At 36.8% G+C, this 21,943-nt stretch overlaps 1 protein-coding gene across 1 annotated transcript in view; it reads left to right on the top strand.

Moving 5' to 3' along the window:
- LOC146463494 (uncharacterized) overlaps positions 1–21,943 on the top strand; it is a 333,098-nt gene that overhangs the window by 52,968 nt on the left and 258,187 nt on the right. Inside the window, exon 8 of the mRNA XM_085084383.1 lies at positions 21,789–21,881. Within this exon, the coding sequence (XP_084940509.1) occupies positions 21,789–21,881 (93 nt within the window). The remainder of the gene's footprint in view (positions 1–21,788; positions 21,882–21,943) is intronic.

Below are 21,943 nucleotides of genomic sequence, written 5' to 3'. Positions count from 1 at the left end.
ATAAGGGCAAAGATTTAGATTTGTGAGTATTATTATATTCATTCGTTTGCTTGTGCAAATTTTTTAAAGATCGTTGTTTAGTTATTTCTGTACTGATTGCTATATATACACAAGTTCGCCTTGAAAAAGAATAATAACAACAGAAAAAATATATATCAATAGGAAGCTATAGGAGGAAGTACCCATCCTCAATATTTACCTTAAGTGTACATACATGTAATATTTTGATACTTGATTTTGGACCCCCACTCGCATAATCTTGTAGCTTAGAATGCCTCTTTTACTGAAATGGGTTTTTGGGTTCAAAAGGATACCTTACTACCTTGTATAACAGGTAGTATATGTATTCACATAAAGCCGAGTATAATTTAAAGTTTGATTTTGAAGCGGCAGGGGTATTTTGCAGAATGTTGAATGCCGAATTCATAGAAGTCCTTTGATGGAATGGCTGCCATAACAACAACTTAAGGCTAAATGTCTGTATAACCAGTGTTTAACCCTAGACAGTTAAAAGAGAAGTGCTTAGACCTAAATAACTTCATTCGTTGCTTAAAGGGGAAGTACCATGGGGTTTAATTGACCTCTTTTGTTAAAAATGGTGAAATTAGACCTTCACTTTACTACAAAATAATTCTAGAACAATGAGAGGAGAAAAATCAACTCAATTCTTGACAGAAACGACTCATGATTTGTTCTAGCACATTTTGGAAACAAAAATACGAGAACTTGAAAAACATTAGCCTAATATTTTTGAAGTTTCAATCCATTGCAACCTACTCTGTCCCTGGCCAGAGGCACTAATCAACAGTTTTCTTGCACTAGCTGGGGTGATAATTTATAGCAAACCTAGCCACCAATTTTTTTGTTTCTGTTGTCAGACAAACATTTTTCGGTTTTGAAATTACATCAAATTTTCGTGATACTTCCCCTTTAATGCTAAACTGTCATAGGTAGCATAAAATGCAACATTCAGCATTCAGCAAAATTCCCCTGCCGGTTATTAGCAACAAAAAATATTATTAAGGTCTAAGCACTTTTCTATACTATCTAGGGTTAAGCAATTCACCAATTAAACCCAAAGCGTGTGGCACTCCGTCCACTTCTAGTGCTGCACCTTTTCTTCGCCGGGGATGGTCAAGTTCACTCTCGCTATCATCACTCACTCTCACTAAACATCCCCTCACTTTCACTGCACCATGTTTCACCCACAGCAACAGTGCCGTCTCCATCACTTTGATGATCAGATAAATCAGATTTCAAGTAAATGTCAAGTTCATAACCACAAAGAGATTTTAACCCTGTAGTCAATAGTAGTAACTCTCTCCAATATTTTTATTGTAATCCTTGTTCTCGGTTTCGTCAGTTCTCGATGGTTGCTTGGTTTTGCAAATCTTTGGAGAAATGGAGATGATTTAAATGGTCTAGGTATATTTTAACTAGCTCCTCAGATGCCACAAAGGTACACTATAGAAGAAAAGTCTGTAATTTCCTTCACTGTGTTCAGCTTTCCTTCATTGAATGATTTTTTTATTTGCGCTCTAGGCATAAAGTAATCAACTGGTTGTGCTGTTTCGCCTAAAGAAGTAGCCAGAGATTCAAAGACACTTTAATTTGTACCCTATTTTTTCTTCATCCGGGAAAGGGTGTGGAATAATTTTCTGCCCATCATGGAGCCAGCCAACCAATTTTTGCATGAAGCGCACTGCTGCCCTTTCTTAACCTTGTTGGACTATCTTTGACAAATTCCATGTATAACTCTCAGACATCATGGTGATCATTTATTTTATGGTCACAAATTCAAGAAAAATAATTATAGCCTGGGACATGTTTTTCGCTGAACTTTCTTATCCCTTCATGAAATTATGATTAGCTGGGTAGAGTTGAAAAACAAAAAAATGCCTCCTCCCTCTCTGTTACAAATGCCCTTAAATGTAATCTGACAGAACAGGTGCATCTTCAATGCGCAATGCTGTCATGACCAACCCTCCATGTATTTCTCTTTATTCTTTATCTTCGGGATTTTCATACTCAGCTAGTCACAGCTATCTTCTAAATTTCTCCGTCTGATTTGTCATGAAAAATTATATTCCCATTTTATAGAACTGCTATCGATAATGGCTAGCATCTCCAACTGCAGAATTAGTCCTTTCAGATTCCCCCTGGCCACTGTCTTCATGTGCTCAATGTATCCTGATGAGGTAATCAGAGTCTCCAAATTCTGGACATTTCGGTATCTTGGAACCTGACTTCATCAAAGAACATTATCTTAACAACATTATTTGTGATATAGATCACATTTAAAAATGGCTGCAATTGTATTTCTTCTCCAGAAAAATTGATTTTTAAAGACAATCTATTGGTATGTTAAAGAGATTATACAGTTACAATTAATTTGTATGATGACTGAACATTTTTTTTAAAAAAGAAGGTAGAGGGCTAGAACAATGTAACTATTGTGCATGGAATATTAGAATGATTCCTTGGCAAAGCAATCAACAGCTATTTATATAAATGTGGTTTATGACATAAAACCACTGCATTCTCTATGCAGTGAATGTCAGCCTTTATATCATTTTAATTTTTAGTAAAGGATTTTTTAAAGTGAAATTTATTAGTTACCGGTAATTATAATGCAAATGTCATTAAATGTTAAGACTCCAGAAATGCTTATATTTTCCATTTTAGAGGAGGTTTTAAATTAAAAGGGGTGATAGAGGGGGGGGGGGGGGACTGGGCATGGTATTTTACCATGGTTTGCAGGATAGCTCATGACGTGGGGAGGGGGGGGGGGGAGGAAAAAAATATTTATTTTAGAACATCATCGGGTGGGGGGCTTCCAAAATATGAAAGGGAGAATTTTATAAATAATCATAGGCCCCCATATGCATAAATTATGAACCTTCCCTCACGAGTGTTTTAAAATCTGCCGCTGCCTGGGCACAAAAGCCATGCACAGAGGGTGTAACCTTTTCTGGTAGATTTAGACCTTGTGTTTTGGCTGTAACAAAAAATAAATTGATGTAAGCTTTTTATTTACCATCACAGATCATGACAGATATGATGAAAACACTGTATAGCTCAAGAATCACTTTGTTAATGGAAGTTTTTGTTGAGGCAGTTCATAAACTTGTAAATTATGCATTCTTGTGTGAACGTTTCTGTGCACTTTTCCTATCAAGGGATAGATCCAGTTGTGTATTTAATTTCTTACCTTTTTATGAATGTTTATGATGGCAGGAACCAAATAGAATAGGCACTTACTGGGCATGTAACATTTTTCTTCAGCAGTAAAGATTTTAATTAGTTGGCCATGTAGGGCTATCGCTCTAGCATGGTGTGTACAACAGAGATTGGCCACTGGATGCCTGGGCCTAGCTGTGTTTATATGCAACAGAGCACTGTCACTCAATTATTCTTATAACTATTCAACTGATAAAGAGGCGTAACAAAAATATGCTGAACAAGGGGCATTCCCTGTATACATTTCCCATCATTCACCAATAATATGGAGAGGAGATGGCTGATATTCAGGCCATGTTTAATGCAACCAGACTGTGGCTTCTGTTGATAACTGTGATTTAACAGATAAAAGGTCAAATTTCTTATCAGCCATCTCTTTTAATTAAAAGAAAACTTTCAAATTTGGTAGTGAGTAATGAATTATGAAAATTAATATGTACAGGTGTTATTTTTACAGTGCAATCTCAGTTATTTGAACCCTCAATTTTTTTGACACTCCTGATTCTTTGAACAAATAGTTGTTAATTCTCTTGGATTTGCTTCAGTCAGATTTTTACCTGCTATTTTTTGAACAAAATTCTGTTTCCCTTGCAGGTTAAAAACAATTGGTATTTCACTGTTCAGTGATTCAGTTATCATATTTTTATTATACAAATGTTAAACCCCAAGTTGATTGTTTTCTTTTACTTACTTCTAATTACCGTACTATAACTGTTTATTTTTCATGGGTTTTGTGACGTCAGTGACCAGTGGTACAGTTTTCTAAACCTTATCACATGGTCTGGTATACATCTTTTTCATGCAGTAACATAGGGAAAAACACTAATATTATTTTCTTTTTCCATTCTGTCCACTGGGTTTATGTAAAATCTTCTTTATTTATATAAGAACAGTTTAAACCACTGATTGTTTTGAAGAATGAAGGAATAAAATGCTTTTAATTTGCAATATTTTAAGCAAAATATTAGCTGTACATCATTTTGTGAATTCAGAAGAGGACTATTATATGCACACTCAACTCTCTTTAAGCACGCTTCTACCTTCCATTTTTTTTTTTCTCAGAAAAACCAGATGATGAAAAGTAAAGTAAGAAATATTTTTGCAGAATGCTTTTCAAATGATACATGGTAGGTTAATCTTGATGTGTAAAAATGAATGGGACTTCTCAGATGAGGTGCTATCCAGAAGCTGGAGTGATGTTTGAGGCTGCAGCGGTGTAATGTTTAGCAGTCTAATGACTTCTTCAATTGGGGTTATGCTTGTAAGGACAAAAGGTTAATAGGTTGAAGCAAGGCCTGTACTTAAATTGAGAAACCAGAGAATGAAATCTGCAGGGGAAATTTTTGTGGTGAAGAAACCCCCTTAATTTTCTTCTCAGTATTACCTCAGTAAGGAAATGTGGTCCATGCAAGGTAAAGTAAAACTCTTTGACTTTGGCAGGATTCAAACCCATTACCCCAGGATTTTGATCACTGATGGACCAAATGTACTCACTAGGGCAATGGAAAATTTAAGTGGTTTCCTTCCCACACAGAAATTTACACTCCAGAGATAATTATTATCTCATTTCCCAGTTGTATAATCAGTACTGCACAGCACAAAATTTCATTATCTCTTAATTGTTGTGTTATTTCTTTACTTTACTCCTTGAGTGAACTCTCATGTAGCAACCTGTTAAAAAAACTGCAGGGGATAATTGACCCCATAACTGCCTGATGGGTTTTTTTGGTAAAGATTTTGACAGGGACAGTTGAGGATTTAATTACCCAAGTGTTATTTGATTTCATGTCAGACAATTTGCTTACTTTAAAAACCAGGTAGCAAATGGCTAGGGACTGCAAAAACATTTTTTTCCTGTTGAATAAATTATTAGACTTACGAAATTTATTGCGTTCAACAATTACATAGAAAGAACGTACTCCTTACACAGATTGGAGTCGAGATTGTATGGGACAACCAACTTGATTGCCATGAATGAAAGGATCTTGGGACAATTGAATCTGGTACCCCCTGCAGAATTTGTCGGGGCAGATGATATCATCACCAACTTGGTAAAGGAGGGAGAACCTAGGATCGAGGTCAACAAAATATGCACTCTCTAATTAACAAATCGACAGCAGTTTTCTATGGTCTATACTCTTATAGACCATAAAATGACGTCACAAAATGTTTAAAACTCAAGTGGAACCACGAGCCGCAGGCGAGTGGTCTCACTGCTAAGTTTTGGACATTTTAAGGTCTATAAGAGTATAGACCATAGAAAACTGCCGTCCATTTATTTTTTACAATAACATGGAAAAAGTACGAGCGGAATTGGCTATTTTTTCGTTGAGAAAGTGTGCGCGTTACATCTGATGTCATTTTTATTGTCTGTACTCTTAAATTGGGAAAATTATACTGCATTCTTACATGTACACGTAGATTAAGTTAAAGTGCACCTAACCCCTTGAGTTTTTTTTTTTTTCGCTTAAACAAATCCTCCTATTGTCTGGATTATTCCCTCGCAAAAAGACATCTTGACTCTCTAGTAAATCACTATCAAAGGCTGATGGAACTGAGCACCTAGTTTTGAGATTCTACAAAAACCAAAATAAACAACTCTATGTGTACAAGAATAGCTATCAACCTGGGAAAAACAGAAATTTTTAAAATGAGCTTTTTAATCTAATTTATTGAATTAATCAGCTACAAGTGCAGTATTTTAAAGAAAATAGAAAAATGACACAAAGCTTTTAAGCTTTGTGTCATTTGACTTGAAATATTTATCCTGTATTCAAGCATTCTCCAATGTGCATCTCCCTCAAATAGAACCTAAACATAAAAAAAATCACTCAATTTGACTAGAAAACGATGAAATTTAAAATATTTTGAAAATCCCCATGATTAATGACTCGTTTTTGTGGTTTCAGCTTTGTAGAAGCTGAAACCTACATTGTCATCGTGTAGTGTAAGTAAGTAAGTAAGAAAGTAAGTAAGTAAGTCCATTTTCCGTAAAGGTTCGGAATGCCGAACGTTCACCATGACAGGTTTACGAGTCTCAGTCGGCTTTATTCGTACGGAAGATCCTTGTATTCAATTCAAAATGGCTGCCGCATCTCTATTGCGTGGATTTTCAAGGTGGCCGTTTGTGGTTCTTGGAAGGAAAACACAGGCTTTCAATACCGTAAATCAAAAGAGCAACTTCTAAGGAACACTCGGCTGCTTAAAAAGAGGAAACCAGTGAGTTCATAGCGAAGAAATTCCTGTTCGAGATTGTGTCAAGGCGAAACACGTGCGATCGCAAACAAGATCTGCAAATCATCACATGAGCTGTAGACGTTCTCGGAAATTTTTGTGTGCTCCTGACAATCCACAAATACTACAGGTTTGAATTTGGATTTTATCATGCTTTATGTTAAATTGATCGATTTGTCATATTTCAAATAGCTTTGGCGAAATTTTCGAAAAACGTACTCAGTTTAATAGAATCGAGAAATTGTGCTTTAGTGACTCGCGGTGCGCTTGGATCACGTAGCCTTCATTCGAGGCGAAAATTGAACGTATTTGCTTTTCAAGGGTGAACACGGGTCTGTCTGAATAAAATTTTCAATTAAGAAAGCTTATTGTCTGTTTATCTGTGTGTCTTGATCCTAACGGAACTTCTTCACCATGCGAACCATGGGAGAGCCAAACCATATCTATTACTGTCCCCTGTGTGTTAAAGTGTAAACAAACCGAAATCCTCCAGCGCATACCAAATTCGCCCATATGACAACACGATCAAATTAGGCTGCACAATTTTGGCACTGACTAGAGCTGTTCATTTACCCCTCTGAATTTTTTCTTTTCTTACTGCAATATTCTACAATCGTTGCACGGGCCCGAAGCATCGATTGGCTGATTTAAAATGGACCGCATGTTTAGAATTCCTTTGGTCGCTGACTTTGCTACAGATCATAGTTTGAAACCTGCATAGTTATACACAAAACTTGTGATTGCTAAAGAGATGCCTATAATGGCAGTCTAAAAATTCCCCTTTTTCATTTGGAAAATAATCTCCCTACAAATTTGCAACCCCACTAACATATAACATACACCTACCGAAGTAACACCCCAGCTTTGTAACTTTTTCATTAATGCACAAAACGGAGTTAATAAAGCAGACAAAAAACCTACAGTAAATGTAACAGTCACACATAATTTATTGATCTTTGAAGAGATTCCTTTTCATTTTCTTACAATGACTTTTGAGGGTCACTCGAACACAGGCAATAACTTTTTATTATGGTAGCTGAAACCACATGCACTCCTTCGAGTGCCTATTTTTTAATTGGTCCGCATTTTGAAACGATCTCTTAGTATTGTGCATATTATGTAATATAGCCGACCACATGAATTCATATAACGACACTGGCCTACTATTGTCCGTATTAACTTGCAATTTTAACATTATCTTGATTAAACATCAAAGGTTTCTTTTAGAAAATTGCTCCCCCTAGTACAAAGGTGCGTGTGCATCCATACATAAACTGACAAATATCTGAAGTTAGTCCTTACCTCCTAGATTGACAGAGCCGTCGGACCTTTTGCCTTTCGCCGACACAGGAAAACCCCTTCTACTTTTGACATTTATCACACTAAAAATTTTCCTTCAACCCAGCTGATCTGCTGTAGAACGGAACATTTTTCACACAGTCACGCAGGAAAAATAAGATGAGGCGACTAGGAAAACTTCGATCGCCTCCAAATTTAAAAACTTCTCCTAAGTTTCCTAGCGCTTAAAAAGATCCTCGATCCGCCACGCTGATTAGATGCACCATCCTAATGCAGGAAGACGTCTAAACACAACTATTTTTATCCAAATCTCTAGAACAAAGCAAGACAACTAAATTCTCCAAATCGTCCGCCATATTTGTTTATGAAATTGACGTTCGCGCGTGTGTACGAAGAATCTGGGTACTAGCAATCTTGGTTCCCATGCGCGGGGGCTCTGGGGACGAGATTGCGACAAATCAGCATTAAAATAATATTATTGTGCCCTCTGTATTACATTGTCATTGTTCATGGGCAGTATGCTGCACATGCACTAAAAGTATATATAACTGCAGAAAGGATGAGGAACTGGTAAGGTTACTACGTTCATACGATAAGGAGATTTCTATAAATGCTATGAAAAAAATTGGAGCTCCGCTTTTAGGCTTGGCTAAATATATATATTATTCCTCACTTCACGAAGAATAATGGTGGAATTAATTTTTAGAATTAATATAGAACAGAGGCCTTTATGATCCTCATGACTTGTCCCTTGTCTAATGACTGTGTTCATCACCAGTCAACATGAGGTGCTTAACAAACACCAGTAAAAAAAGCAATGTTCCCCCCCTCAAAAAAAAGAAAAAGTCAATCAGGTACAATGCTTGCCCAAGCAATCTCAAGAGTATTCAGCAACTCCTTTCCCACATTACTGTCATCACTTCAGCCTACCTTTCAAGAGCAGTTTGGCAGGAATATAAACATGCCAGCATCTAGCTAAATAAAAAATTTAAAACAAAAAAAATTGAACATTGCAACATCAACACCAAATGTATTTTCCTCAACAAACATAATACAAAATTATTTATAACTTCTTCATCAACTTTAACAGTTCCTATTGACGAGCACTGCAAAACAAGAGTGTTAATAAATATTTTGTAGTCGTAAACTTACTCAATAACCTTTCACTATTCATAGATGTTAAAAGTTGTTGTAAATACTGTACATGTTTGTCACTTGTAGACCTGTAATAATCCCAAGTGTTATACTCTCTTATATTTTCGTAATTCATGATACATACATGTATAGCTACTTCCTTGTAACACAAACCTCATAACACAAGAGGTAAGCAGGGATGAACTTACAACTGCCACCAGATACAGTATGTGTGCGAAAGATCGTGGCTTTGACTAATTTGCATCAGCTTATCAAATATGTTCTTTGTTATCCAACATTTGAGGCAAACAGAATGGTTGTATTTCTTTTGAGAACTGACACCTTAAGAATATATCACTAGCATTAGATGGTCATCCTTCCAAGAGATTGTAAAATAAATATTAATACTATGTTCATTAATAATTTACTGAGACTTTGTGGTTGGTTTTCACGGGGTTTCCTAATAATGACTGCTTCAAAGGGTAGTGGTCACTTCAGTGTAAGGGTGGTCATTCCAACAGATTTAAGTCATACCAGCCACTTTAGTGCTTTAACAAAATTGTGGAAATTTAGGTTCGAGACAAAAATATACAAATAATGTTTATTACTAATGATGGATGTGATAAACTTTAAGAGATCTCGTCATCATGTCACTTTTGGCTACAACCATTAATGTGCAGGGGAATACTGCACTAACTTATCTTTGTTTGTGTTTGTTCTACTCTTGATTTCAGTTTATCTGTCAGTTCATGTGTTAAAGAGTTGGTTCAAGATGTGCAAATGTTCTTGGAGTATGATTTGGTAAGTTACAACATTGATACCAGCAATTTCCAACAATTTATATTAATATTAATTATTGTTGTTGTATGGATGATAGAGAAGTCTGAATTACAGTCAAAGCATTTTGGTTGGTACATCTGTTATGATCGAGGAAAGAAGAAACTAAGGGTACAGTAGAATGTTTCCAAACCTGTTGCTGTTTGACTCTACATGTATTTGTTGCCACTTTTTGATCTCTGTAATTTAGGGCGTCTTGTGGGTAAACAAAATAAACAGTTTAGTTATTCACCTAATTAGAGTTCTCCCCAACTCCCTCTTTTGTTTGCTTCTGTCAATCAGTTTTTATTTTTATTTAAATTTTTAATCTAATTCTTATAAGGACTTTCAAAATTTTTCATGTGCATAATTATAAATCTAAACTAAATTAAAATCCCAGTTCCTACTAAATGTTTGATTTTCTATTTTTTTTTTTTTTTAGTTTCAGTAATCAACAAGATTAAAGGCTTCCTGTGATGTCAAGGCTATCAAAGGTATTATCTTTGACTTTATTACAAAACTTGCCATGTCTATTATGATGAGCTGTAAGCTTAAATGTTTCTGGATGTGTCATTGAACTCTGGTGGTGTAAAGTAATAATAATTGAAGGGCTGCGAGCATAACCGACCTATGTAGAATTTCAGCCCGTTTTTCGATGTAGCTCGGATTTGTCCAAACTTTTGCATGTGAACTGCAATTCGATTGAAAACCATTGTCCGGTATCTTTTTCACGCCGCTTTGTGTTTCGTATTTATGCCATTGAGAAATTTTACCATCCTGTAAAGATATATCGGTAACATTATAGACACTGGATGACCAAAAGGACAATGCACTGACTATTAAATACTTGTATTCAATATACACTCGTTGTCTTTGAAACACAGTAGACGAAAGCAGTCTTTTTCGCGGCAGCAACAAAAAGAATGCTGTCACGCTTTGATTTGATTCTGTTACAAACTACTACGTCATGACAGGAATGTCAGAAATGTAAACAGTGACATTCTGCAAGAGAAAATGTGTCCATTTCCTGGCGTAAAATTCAGCTTTGTCCCGTTTGTCGACATATCACTCTTGATAACGCAAAATACTAGCATTCTACACGATTAACAGGAAGACATGTAGCCATTTCAACGATTAACAACGATTAACAACGATTAACGGCAGTTGTATTAAAAGGTACTGACTATCTATTCTTTTCACGAGCAGTCGGTGTTAACCGTTGAAAATCTATGTTAATCGTACTTTTATTGAATCATTGCCTTGAAATTGTCAAGTTAATCGTTACATACCGAATTTCAAGCCTGGCAAACCACAACTAAGGCTTGCAAAACACCTTGCACATGGCGGGATTTGTCTCTGATGCTCCCGCGTGATTTGATAATCGAATTGAAAAATTCGCCACGGCACAGTCATCACTACCAAGGAGGGATTCTTTGGACAACATTTCGACCAGTTCCTGTGAACTGCATTCGTCAATTTCATATTTACAAACTTCACCAAACAAAAGCGAAACCAACTAGCCAGTATGATACGCAAGTTGTTTATCCCGACTGCCTTGATCTATTTTGGGCTTGTTACAACCCGCAAAAGCAAACCATGATATCACCTCAAACATTACTTATAGAAACAACAACTGGTGCAACTAAACAGGGCTCGTGGACAGTGGAAACTTTTAGGCTACCGATAATTTGGAAAACGAGTCTGACGTGGACAAAACCTATAAAAAAAATTTGCCTTCCAAGCGCGTTCACTTGTAGACAAGAAAACTACCAAATCCCCTTCCCCCTCCCCCTGACTCAATGTTGTCTTTTGGGTCACGAACAGTTTCCTGGCAAGCATCACTTCCCTCATTAACATTGCATAAGGGGGAGGGGGGGAGGCAGAAGTAACTGTGGTAGAATTATGAAAGGAGAAACAGTAAGTGAGTGGTTTTTTGCCTGTCTGTGTTCGGCTGTCATTGCATAGGGGGAGGGGGTGGGAGGGAGAAGTAAGCAAGTGGCTTTTGTTCTGTTCGTGTTTGGTTTTGTCAAGGAGTTTTGTCCACGATTGTAAAACCGCGAAATGTTTTCAAAACCAGGGAGAGCCAAAATTCGGACAAATCCGAGGGAAATCTAAAGCCGCTCTAAAAGTCGACATAAGTCGGTTATGCTCTCAGACCTTCATATGAGCTATTCCCTACGGGGTTGACCAAATGAATATATGAATATAATATTCATATATTCAATAATTATGAGCTATTTCCTACGGGGTTGACCAAATGAATATATGAATATAATATTCATATATTCAATTGAAGGGCTGGGAGCATAACCGACCTATGTCAAATTTCAGCCCGTTTTTCAATGTAGCTCGGATTTGTCCAAACTTTTGCATGTGAACTGCAATTCGATTAAAAACCATTGTCCAGTCTCTGATGCTCCCGCGGGATTTGATAATCGAATTGAAAAATTCGCCACGGCACATTCATCACTACCAAGGAGGGATTCTTTGGACAACATTTCGACCAGTTCCTGTGAACTGCATTCGTCAATTTCATAACTTTTCAAAAGATCCATAGATGTTGTGCGTTTACAAACTTCACTAAACAAAAGCGAAACCAACTAGCCAGTATGATACGCAAGTTGTTTATCCTGACTGCCTTGATCTATTTTGGGCTTGTTACAACCCGCAAAAGCAAACCATGATATCACCTCAAACGTTACTTATAGAAACAACAACTGGTGCGACTAAACAGGGCTCGTGGACAGTGGAAACTTTTAGGCTACCGATAATTTGGAAAACGAGTCTGATGTGGACAAAACCTATAAAAAAAAATTTGCCTTCCAAGCGCGTTCACTTGTAGACAAGAAAACTACCAAATCCCCTTCCCCCTCCCCCTGACTCAATGTTGTTTTTTGGGTCACGAACAGTTTCCTGGCAAGCATCACTTCCCTCATCAACATTGCATAAGGGGGAGGGGGGAGGGAGAAGTAACTGTTGTGGAAACTTTCAGCCTACCAAAAATTTGGAAACCGATGAGTCCGACGGGAGTGGACAAAATCTATAACAAAATTACCCTTCCAAGCACGTTCACTGGTAAACAAGCAAACCACCACATCCCCCCCCCCCCCCCCATTCAATGTTGTTTTCTGGGTCACAAAGAGTTTTCTGGCAAGCATCACTTCCCACATCAACATTGCATAAGGGGGAGAGGGGGAGGAAGAAATAACTGTGGTAGTATTAAGAAGGGAGAAACAGTAAGTGTCTGAGTGGTTTTTTGGCTGTCTGTGTTCAGTTGTCATTGCATAGGGGGAGGGGGTGGGAGAGAGAAGTAAAGTTCTGTTGTAGAATTAACCAGAGAGAAGTAGTAAGCAAGTGGTTTTTGTGCTGTTCATGATTGGTTTTCTCAAGGAGTTTTGTCCACGATTGTAAAACCACGAAATGTTTTTAAAACCAGGAAGAGCAAAAATTCCGACAAATCTGAGCAAAATCGAAAACCAGGCTAAAATTCAATGTAGGTTGGTTACTCTCTCCTCCGCAGAGGCTCCGCTGAGAAAAGTGAGTGCAGGCATAAAATTCCGTGGAAGGCGACGGCGGGAGCCTCTGCCAGAAACCACGCCCAATATGGCTGCGATCCGGGGGAGTCATTTTGTAACTAGGGTGGTGTGCGTCCTTATGTCATGAAAATGGCGGGTGTTTGTGAAATTGTCATGTTGCGCGATGTGGGAGATTTACTCACGAAAACTTACCTACATGCTTAGAAATCGGGGAAAGTTTGTTCCTCTCATGATGGCTGTTAAGAAAACGCTTTTATTTTGCTGTGATGCCTTGAATGAAATTCAAGTTACACGAGCGGCGATCATGTGGAGATAAAAGAGTGCATGCAAAGAAATGATTTATTGGGGAAATTTCTGCCAGCTGGGACCAAACAAAAACTGTCAATTCAGCCTTAAAAGAGACTAGAGCAAGTAAGCGTAATGTTTTAATCAAAGCGTATTTTTTTCTATACTCCGAAACGACCAAACTTGATATTTTTATCTTGTAAACAAGTTTAATCAGAAGAAGTTATAATGATCTTTCGGTGATTTAATTAGCATTTAGTTCTCACGGGAAGCTTGTTATTTACTGTGATAAGGTTATAAAAGGCTAAAAGGCCTTTCAAGCCCAGAAAAAGCAATTATTTTTTTGTGACTATTGTTGACTTTCACGAAGCGAAATGTACTAAGTCCACTCTCCACGGGTTTCAAGGGGGGCTTCGAATACAAACGATTTTGCTTTTTCCTCGAAATTGTGAAATCTCACCTTAAAATTAGCGACCGCAAACTGTAGAGACAAAGTAAATGCTGACTTCCACCAAGAATGAAACTGTCAAATTTAGAGATGACCGAGAAATCTATCGATGTACAAGAAAACAACATGCTTCTGGCAGAGGTTCGCCGCCAAGTCAATCCCTCTCAGCTTTTGCGCCTGCACTCACTTCGTTCAGCGGATACACATTACACCCTATTGAACCTCTGCGGAGGAGAGAGGGTCAGTTATGCTCTCAGCCCTTACGAAAATAGTGCCTATTTTATATTTATTTTATATGTATTTTTTAAGCTATTTTTTTCCTATTTTTTTTTGTATTTTTTCTCTATTTTCAAGACTATTTTTAAGTTATTTTTTTACCTATTTTAAACCTATTATTTTGAAACAAAAAATAGTAAAAAAATAGACCAACCAGCAAGTCATAACTACCTAAAAGATAGCTTTAAAATAGCTTTAAAATAGCTATAAAATAGAGAAAATGTGTATGCAATTTGAAATGTTGATTATAAAATAGGCTTAAAATAGACATAAAACAGGGATAAAATAGAGGAAAAAACTTGGAAAATAGGATTTAAATAGGTTTAAAATAGACATAAAACAGGGATAAAATAGGAAAAAAAACTTGGAAAATAGGATTTAAATATGTTTAAAATAGACATAAAACAGGGATAAAATAGGAAAAAAACTTGGAAAATAGGATATAAATAGGTTTAAAATAGACATAAAACAGGGATAAAATACCAAAAAATAGGGCATAAATATCTTTAAAATAGGTTTAAAATAGGGCAATAAAATAGCTATAAAATAGGTTGAAAGTAGGTGACAGTTCAAACTGTATCTAAATCCTCAGCCTAGATTTTCTAAAGGAGGTGTGCTTTAGTTGTAGTATTGGTCAATATTACATATCATAAATTTAATGATCAATAAATAATTTATTATAGTCCTCATCTACCTACATATGTATATCTGGATGGTTAATAACATGCATTGCACACTATATGAATTTGTCATTCAAACCGTATACCACAGCCAGCTTAAGCTACAAATGTTATAAGTAACAGCAGGACAATTTCACAATGAACTTCTCTGGAAAGAAACATTCAGAACATGGCTTTGTCTAGAATTGTGTTAAGGTTTAAGGGGAAGTGCTAATAAGAAAGATAACTGGATTGATAAAAAAGATTGCACCTTTGCGATTTTCAACTGTGATATCAAGCAATGACCAATACTGCATTAGGCAAGTTAAAAATATTTTATTTGGTAATTATTGTTCCTGAGTTGTAGCAGCATAACTCACGATTCATAACAAAATTGAATCAGTAATAATCATAGCTTGGTAACGTGCATTTATGCGGGAATTTTCTTAGCCAGCGGGATTCAAAGCTCTTGCATGAAATCAAGGCAATTGGTCAGCCGGTCCAAGATGGCAACTAAACCCAAATCACACAGCGTTTACATGTAGAAAGATTTAAAAGCGACAAGCAAGGTATGCATTCTCCTAACGTCAAATGCAATAACAGATAAGAGTCTGGCAGTCATAAATGACTTAGCTTATATTTATCAGGATTTTTTCTGACTTGACTCTGAAGCTGCAGTCTCGAGTATTGGCCTTCACAATCTGTAGTAAAACAGAAAATTGTGCACTTTATAAGTCAGTTTGTCTTATTGATCAAGGTTGTTAGTATGATTTTTGACACATATTGCAGTGTGCTTTTCCCCCGTAACAACGATGAGTAAATTAAAAATATGAGGGTATACAGAATTTAACTCATGGTGCTAAAAAAGTATAGTGTATTATTGAGCATGTAAAAAATAATACTTATACATGTACTCCATGAAGTTAATCATGCAAATTGAATCAAAATCAAGATTAGACGAACAAGTCTTCAGCTTATACCAAGACATGATATTAATCTGGCTACAAAGTACTCCTTAAAAACGTTTGTGAAGGCTATAAATATTTTGGAAAATCCAGTTCAGATTTGGCTTTGCAGTGTACGGAATGTCATAGAATCTAAAGCATGTGGCATGATCAGAGGTTGGAGGAATGTATAGTTTGTAATTGTAATGCGAATCTCAACTGCTATTGAAGCCAGTTATGGTTTATTCTTTTCAGTGGACCAGTATATTAAAAATAAATAAGGAATGTCTACCTCAACAATCTAGAATTTGGATCGAGCCATAAAATTTCAAGAAGCACATCTACTAATCCAAGCAGACTATATTTCTTTATAAAATCACACATTTTCATGCAGTTTCTCATCAAAATTATTTACTAAATCAAAGCATACCTCTTTCGTAAAGTAGTCATCCACATTATGCTGCTTGAAGACAACATTTTTAGCTTAAAAGAAGTAAAAAAACAGGGGAAAGATGCCTGTAAACTTGAATCCCGCTTAAGGACGGTGCCTGCTAATATCGAAGTATTTTTGTGCGGTTTATGACTATGCGGGAAAAGCAGATCTTAGCAAGGGCTATTGGAATCCAAAAAGAAAATTGGGGGTAACCATGCATTTTTCAGAGATAACTAAGCAATAATATCTCTAAAAAGCGCCAAAATATAAAGCAATGTATGGGATTTTTTCCTAAATTGAAGCTTAATTATCTCTGAAAAATGCATGGTTACCCCCAATTTTCTTTTGAGATACCAAAAGCATTTGCTTAGTTCTGCTTTCTCCGTATAGTTTTAAACCGCGCAAAAATATTCCTGTACTAGTAGGCCCACCCATAGGAAACCCGAGTATCTCGAGATGCGCAGAACGTATGCGCAGTAACAATAGTAGGCACCGTCCTTAAATCTGAAATGAAACGGTTTTTCTGCGAGCCTGCAGTGGCATGGCTGCTGACCAAAATAGCTTTGTTCATGCCCAGTCTTCCCAGTCTGACTGAAATCCAAGATGGCTGCCATTGTTGCTGTGCAGTGACTCCACCGTTCTTTTGCCCGTTGTAAAAAGCTAGCTAGCATTGTACTTGAACGATTTATGATTCAAAACTTACTGATCTTTTTGGCATTAAATGACCTCGAGATTAATTGAAGGTAATAGTGGTTTTCACAAATGCATTTCAGTGTCTTAATTAGTTGCCCATTTATGTATGCATGGTTCAGAAAACTACAAGAAAGAAGCTGTGAATTATGAATTCCAGTGTATATTGGAAGTTCTGCTTTGTGTGACTACAAAACAGCTGCCTCAAAATTACATTTTTACATACATTTTAAGCCAAGCTTGAATTGCTGAATAAAATAGGAAAAAAATATGATAGGTTAACCATGCATATAAGGAAAAAAACAGTATTAAAATAGACTATTTTATACATATTTTGCAATGGAATAGAATCTACCTCCAAAAATAGGAATAAAATAGTATTTTAAATCTATTTTGCCATTTGTTCAAGGTTGTCATGGATAAAATAGGATTATGATAGCCTATTTTTTTCATATTGTCCAAAGGAACTGGCCATAGTCAACCCTATGTGCAGAAAAATAGAAATAAAACAGTCTAATTTATTACTATTTTACTGAGCAACAGTGATGTTTCAAATTAAAATAGGATTAAAATAGCTTGTTGAACAAGCTATTTTTCACCTTGTTACGAAAAGATAGAAATAAAATACACCACCTGGTTCATTCTTGCTTTAAAATAGGTTTAAAATAGAAGTAAAACTCAAATAAAATAGATGGTCTATTTTCCTTATCAGGTAAAATAGAAATAAAATATAATTAAGTGTGAATAAAATAGTATAAAAATAGGTGTGATAGGATTAAAATAGCCATAAAATAGAAATAAAATAGGACTGTTTTTGCAAGGGAGCCCTTCAATTTGTCCATCATTTGCTTATAATAAACCTTTGCCTTTACTAATTGAGTTGAGAAGGAAACACCCAGCTGCATGACAGCTCTTCAGCAAATAATTAATTTGTCTTAATATTTAAATTTTTAGGAGTCGTCCTTTCTTAATATAGCCTCTACATCACAGGCAGGTCATGAAGGGGAAGCCCCAAGTTTGTCCTCAAGAAGATCATTGAGAGTGACTCTTCTAAGCAGTGAATGGAGGTCAACAAAAGGAGGTGTGTCAACCATCAATAGAGAGCTCGCCATTCAGTTGGCAAAGTTCCCTGATGTGCAAGTCAGTGTCTATCTCCCTGAATGCAGTGAAAAGGATAAAAGAGTTGCTGCTGGTCACAATGTCCATCTTCTTCAGGCGGAAGAAATGCCTGGTTATGACCCAGTTGATTGGTTGGCAACTATTCCAAAAGGTCATGTTATGGACTGTGTGATAGGCCATGGAGTTCAGCTTGGTAAACAAGTACAAGTCATTAAACCCCACCATGACTGTAAATGGGTTCCGGTCCTCCATACCGACCCTGAAGAACTTGGAATGTTCAAAAATGTTGCAGATGCTGTTTCTAAAGGAGAGGAAAAGCACAAGTTAGAAGTCAAACTCTGTGAATTGTCTGACCAAGTTGTAGCAGTTGGACCCAAGCTGGCGGAAGCTTTCTCAGGATATCTGCGACCCTTTCAGAAAGATGAAAATGTTCTCAACCTCACCCCAGGCATCTTCTCTGAGTTTGCAGATGTAAAGCAAGCTCCTGAAGAAAGAAGAACATTTTCTGTTCTGTTGCTAGGGAGTGGTGACAGTGAAGACTTGCAGCTGAAAGGTTATGACATTGCTGCTCAGGCAATTGCAAAGTTGAAAGACATGTCACAGCCCTACAAACTGAAGGTTGTTGGAGTACAAAGTGGAAGAGAGCAGCAAGTAGCAGAAATGTTGCTCCAGCAAGGCATTTCCCGTGATCAACTTGTTGTACGTGGTTTCAAAGAAAGAGAGAAGTTGGCTGAGCTGTTTTGTGAGGTAGATCTTGCTATAATGCCTTCAAGATCCGAGGGGTTTGGTCTGCCAGCTCTTGAAGCGTTATCTGCTGGTCTTCCTGTGCTTGTAAGTGGTAGCTCTGGTCTTGGAGAAGCTCTTAAGAATGTGCCTCTTGGTTCAAACTGTGTAGTGGAGTCAGACGATCCTAACAGGTGGGCAGAGGCAATCAGGAGTGTCCGTCAGAGAAGAAGAAATGTACGACTTGTGGAAATGAAGTATGTCTGTCAAGAGTATGCAAAGGTTTACAACTGGGAGGAGCAATGCAGGTCACTTGTGCAAAGAATGATGGACATCACTTCAGGTAAAATTCCTTTGTTGGATTAATAATGGCTGATGTGCCCTGTGGTATAAAAAGACCAGATTTACAAAGCCCTTTTAAGTGAAGGTGCCTCCCGAGTATCGTTTACTGACAAAATAAAGTTTACTGGCTTAACGTATGAGACTTACATGTGTGAGGGCTTTGGAGGATTGTATTTGAATGCCAGATTTTTCAACTCAGATGTTACATTCTCACATGTCACTGATGTTAGATTTTGGAAGTAACAACTCAGAGGACAAATTTTCACAACTTGGATGTTGGATGGAATGTTAACAAGCTTCCTCATATTATTGCATGTTTTGAATTGGTAAAGAATAATAATGCAATGGTCTGTGATAGTGGTCTGGGGTATAATGTACTAATGAAGGCCAGTACATGATGTACATCACTGTGTGTTGATGTTGCTGATTCAAGCACTGTGTATCTTTACACTCCTAAGATGCTATGTTGTATAACTTTGCTTATTACAATATTTCCCTCTGAAGGTTTTTCTGATGGAAGTCAGTCTTCAGTAGCAGGTTACAATGAGCCTCCTTTCCCTGCAGCCTCTCAAACGCATCTGACAAGTGGAACAAAAGGTAGGCATGAATCACTTTATCAAAACAGTTACAAGGAAGCTATCACGTAGCATCTGCAAAAGTCATTAAGGTTACCCGATACCTTCAGAGGTGTCTCGCGTTTAAGCGATGTAGCGCGTCCAGTTTAAACTGTAGATACCTAAACCCCTATATCAAATTAAAGCTTATAGAGCTGGCTATCAAACTATACCAAGACTTTTGAAATAAAATGAATTGTCGAATTTTTATGACCTCTAATTGCGAGCGTCCGAATCACCTTTTTAAAGCTACAAGTCAAAGTGAATTTTGTTTTTTGCTAATTTAATTTGCTCCTCAGTTTCCGGACCCAAAGCGCTAAAAAAACGTGTCTGCGTTTTGCCATATTCAATCGCAGTGAAAAGTTATAGAGCATTTTCGAAATAGGATGAAAAAAATGTTGGGTAATCATACAAAAATCTCTCTTGGAGAAAAAATATTTCGAAAGAAAAAATTCGCAGACACGTTTTTGTTGTTTATATGTTAAACTAGCTACTGTCCAAATTTGAAGGCAAAAGAACAAATTCCTTTTAAGTTCTAGCTCTTTGAAGTGGCTCCTCCAAGTGAAAAAAAATTATTCAAGAAAACAGCGCTAAAAATTCGGCAATTCATTTTATTTCAAAATTCTTGGTTTAGTTGGATAGCCAGTTCTATAAGCTTTAATTTGATATAAGGGTTCAAGTATCTACAGTTTAAACTGGACACGTTACATCGCTTGGACGCGAGACACCTCTGAAGACACCTCTGAAGGTATCGGGTAACCTTAACCTTTGTTGACCTTTGTTCCTGCATTTATGTAAATGTTGCAGACTGCCAGCTAGCTGTGAAATTGTTTTTTACTGAAATCACTGGTGATGTATAGTTCCACCTTAATATCACAATTTTCTCCTCTAAAGGTCATTCTGTTGGAAGTCAGTCTTCAGGAGCAGGTTACAGTCAGCTTCCTGTCACCTTCCCTGTCACGTCTCAGACTCATCTAAGAAGTGGAACTGAAAGTAGGTGTAAACATTTAGTTTTATTCCATCAACGCTATTGGTAACATTTGCAAAAATTGAAGGGTTGACAGCATAATCAACCCAAATGACTTTTGAGATCACTTTTTGTTGTTTAGGTTAAGATTAGCTGCAATTTTCTCATGTGGACTTGAATTCGTTCAGGGAATGATGCTCCAATATTTTATCTGCTGCTTTGTAAATTGTGCGGCAAAGCAGCAGATAAAACATTGAGCAAAGTTTCCTGAAGGAATTCAAGGCCTCGGTGAATCTGAGCTAAAACAAGAAAAAGTGATCTGAAAAGTCATTTGGGCGATTATATGCTCTCAGCCCTTCAATTGTCAGCTGTCTTGGTGTGTCAATTGTTAAACAGTATTTTTTTTATGCTAGTGATGTACTTACATGTATGTGGCTTTTTCTCCTTGCATTTGTGTACCTGCTGCATGCTGCTGTCTTGTTGTACATCCACTCTGAAAATGAAAGTGCTATGTTGTGTAATTTTGTTATAATTGCAATTTTCCCCTCTAAAGGTTTTTTTGGTAGAAGTCAGTCTTTAGTCTCTAAAGGAGAGTTCAATTCATGAAATGATCACAGAAAGGGGAGTCGGCCTCTAGAAAATCATGCAAATTTATCCATTGAATATCTGGATTTCTCATTAATATTATTTTTAATGCTACAGGAGATACGTGTATTTCTATTCTCACCATGCTTTTAAATAATTATTATTATTATGGTGATAATGACTTTTGTAGTCCATACACTGTATGTCTGATGGCTGTGCATTAAACCTCCTTATATTATTTACTGTATTCTTAAATTGATTTGGTAAAGAATGTTAATGCATTGGTCTGCTGATTGTGGTCTGAGATGCTAATAAAGTCCAGTACATTTTGTACAGCACTGTATGTTATTGAGATGTTGCTGCTGCATGCAAGCACTGCATAGCTTTACACTCCTAAAATGCTCTGTTGGCTAATTTTGCTTATTACAGTTTTCCCCTCTGAAGGTTTTTCTGGTGGAAGCCAGTCTTCAGTAGCAGGTTACAGTCAGCTTCCTTTCCCTGCAGCCTCTCAAACTCATCTGAGAAGTAGAGTTGAAGGTAGGTGGGAATCACTTTATCAAAACAATAATTATTATGAGGAAGCTATCAGGTAGCATCTG

This window comes from Pavona decussata, unplaced genomic scaffold (assembly GCF_977016875.1).
Source record: "Pavona decussata unplaced genomic scaffold, jaPavDecu1.1 SCAFFOLD_175, whole genome shotgun sequence".
NCBI lineage: Eukaryota > Metazoa > Cnidaria > Anthozoa > Scleractinia > Agariciidae > Pavona > Pavona decussata.
Note: the sequence above shows the minus strand (reverse complement) of the source record. Positions and strands in the feature narration are given on the sequence as shown.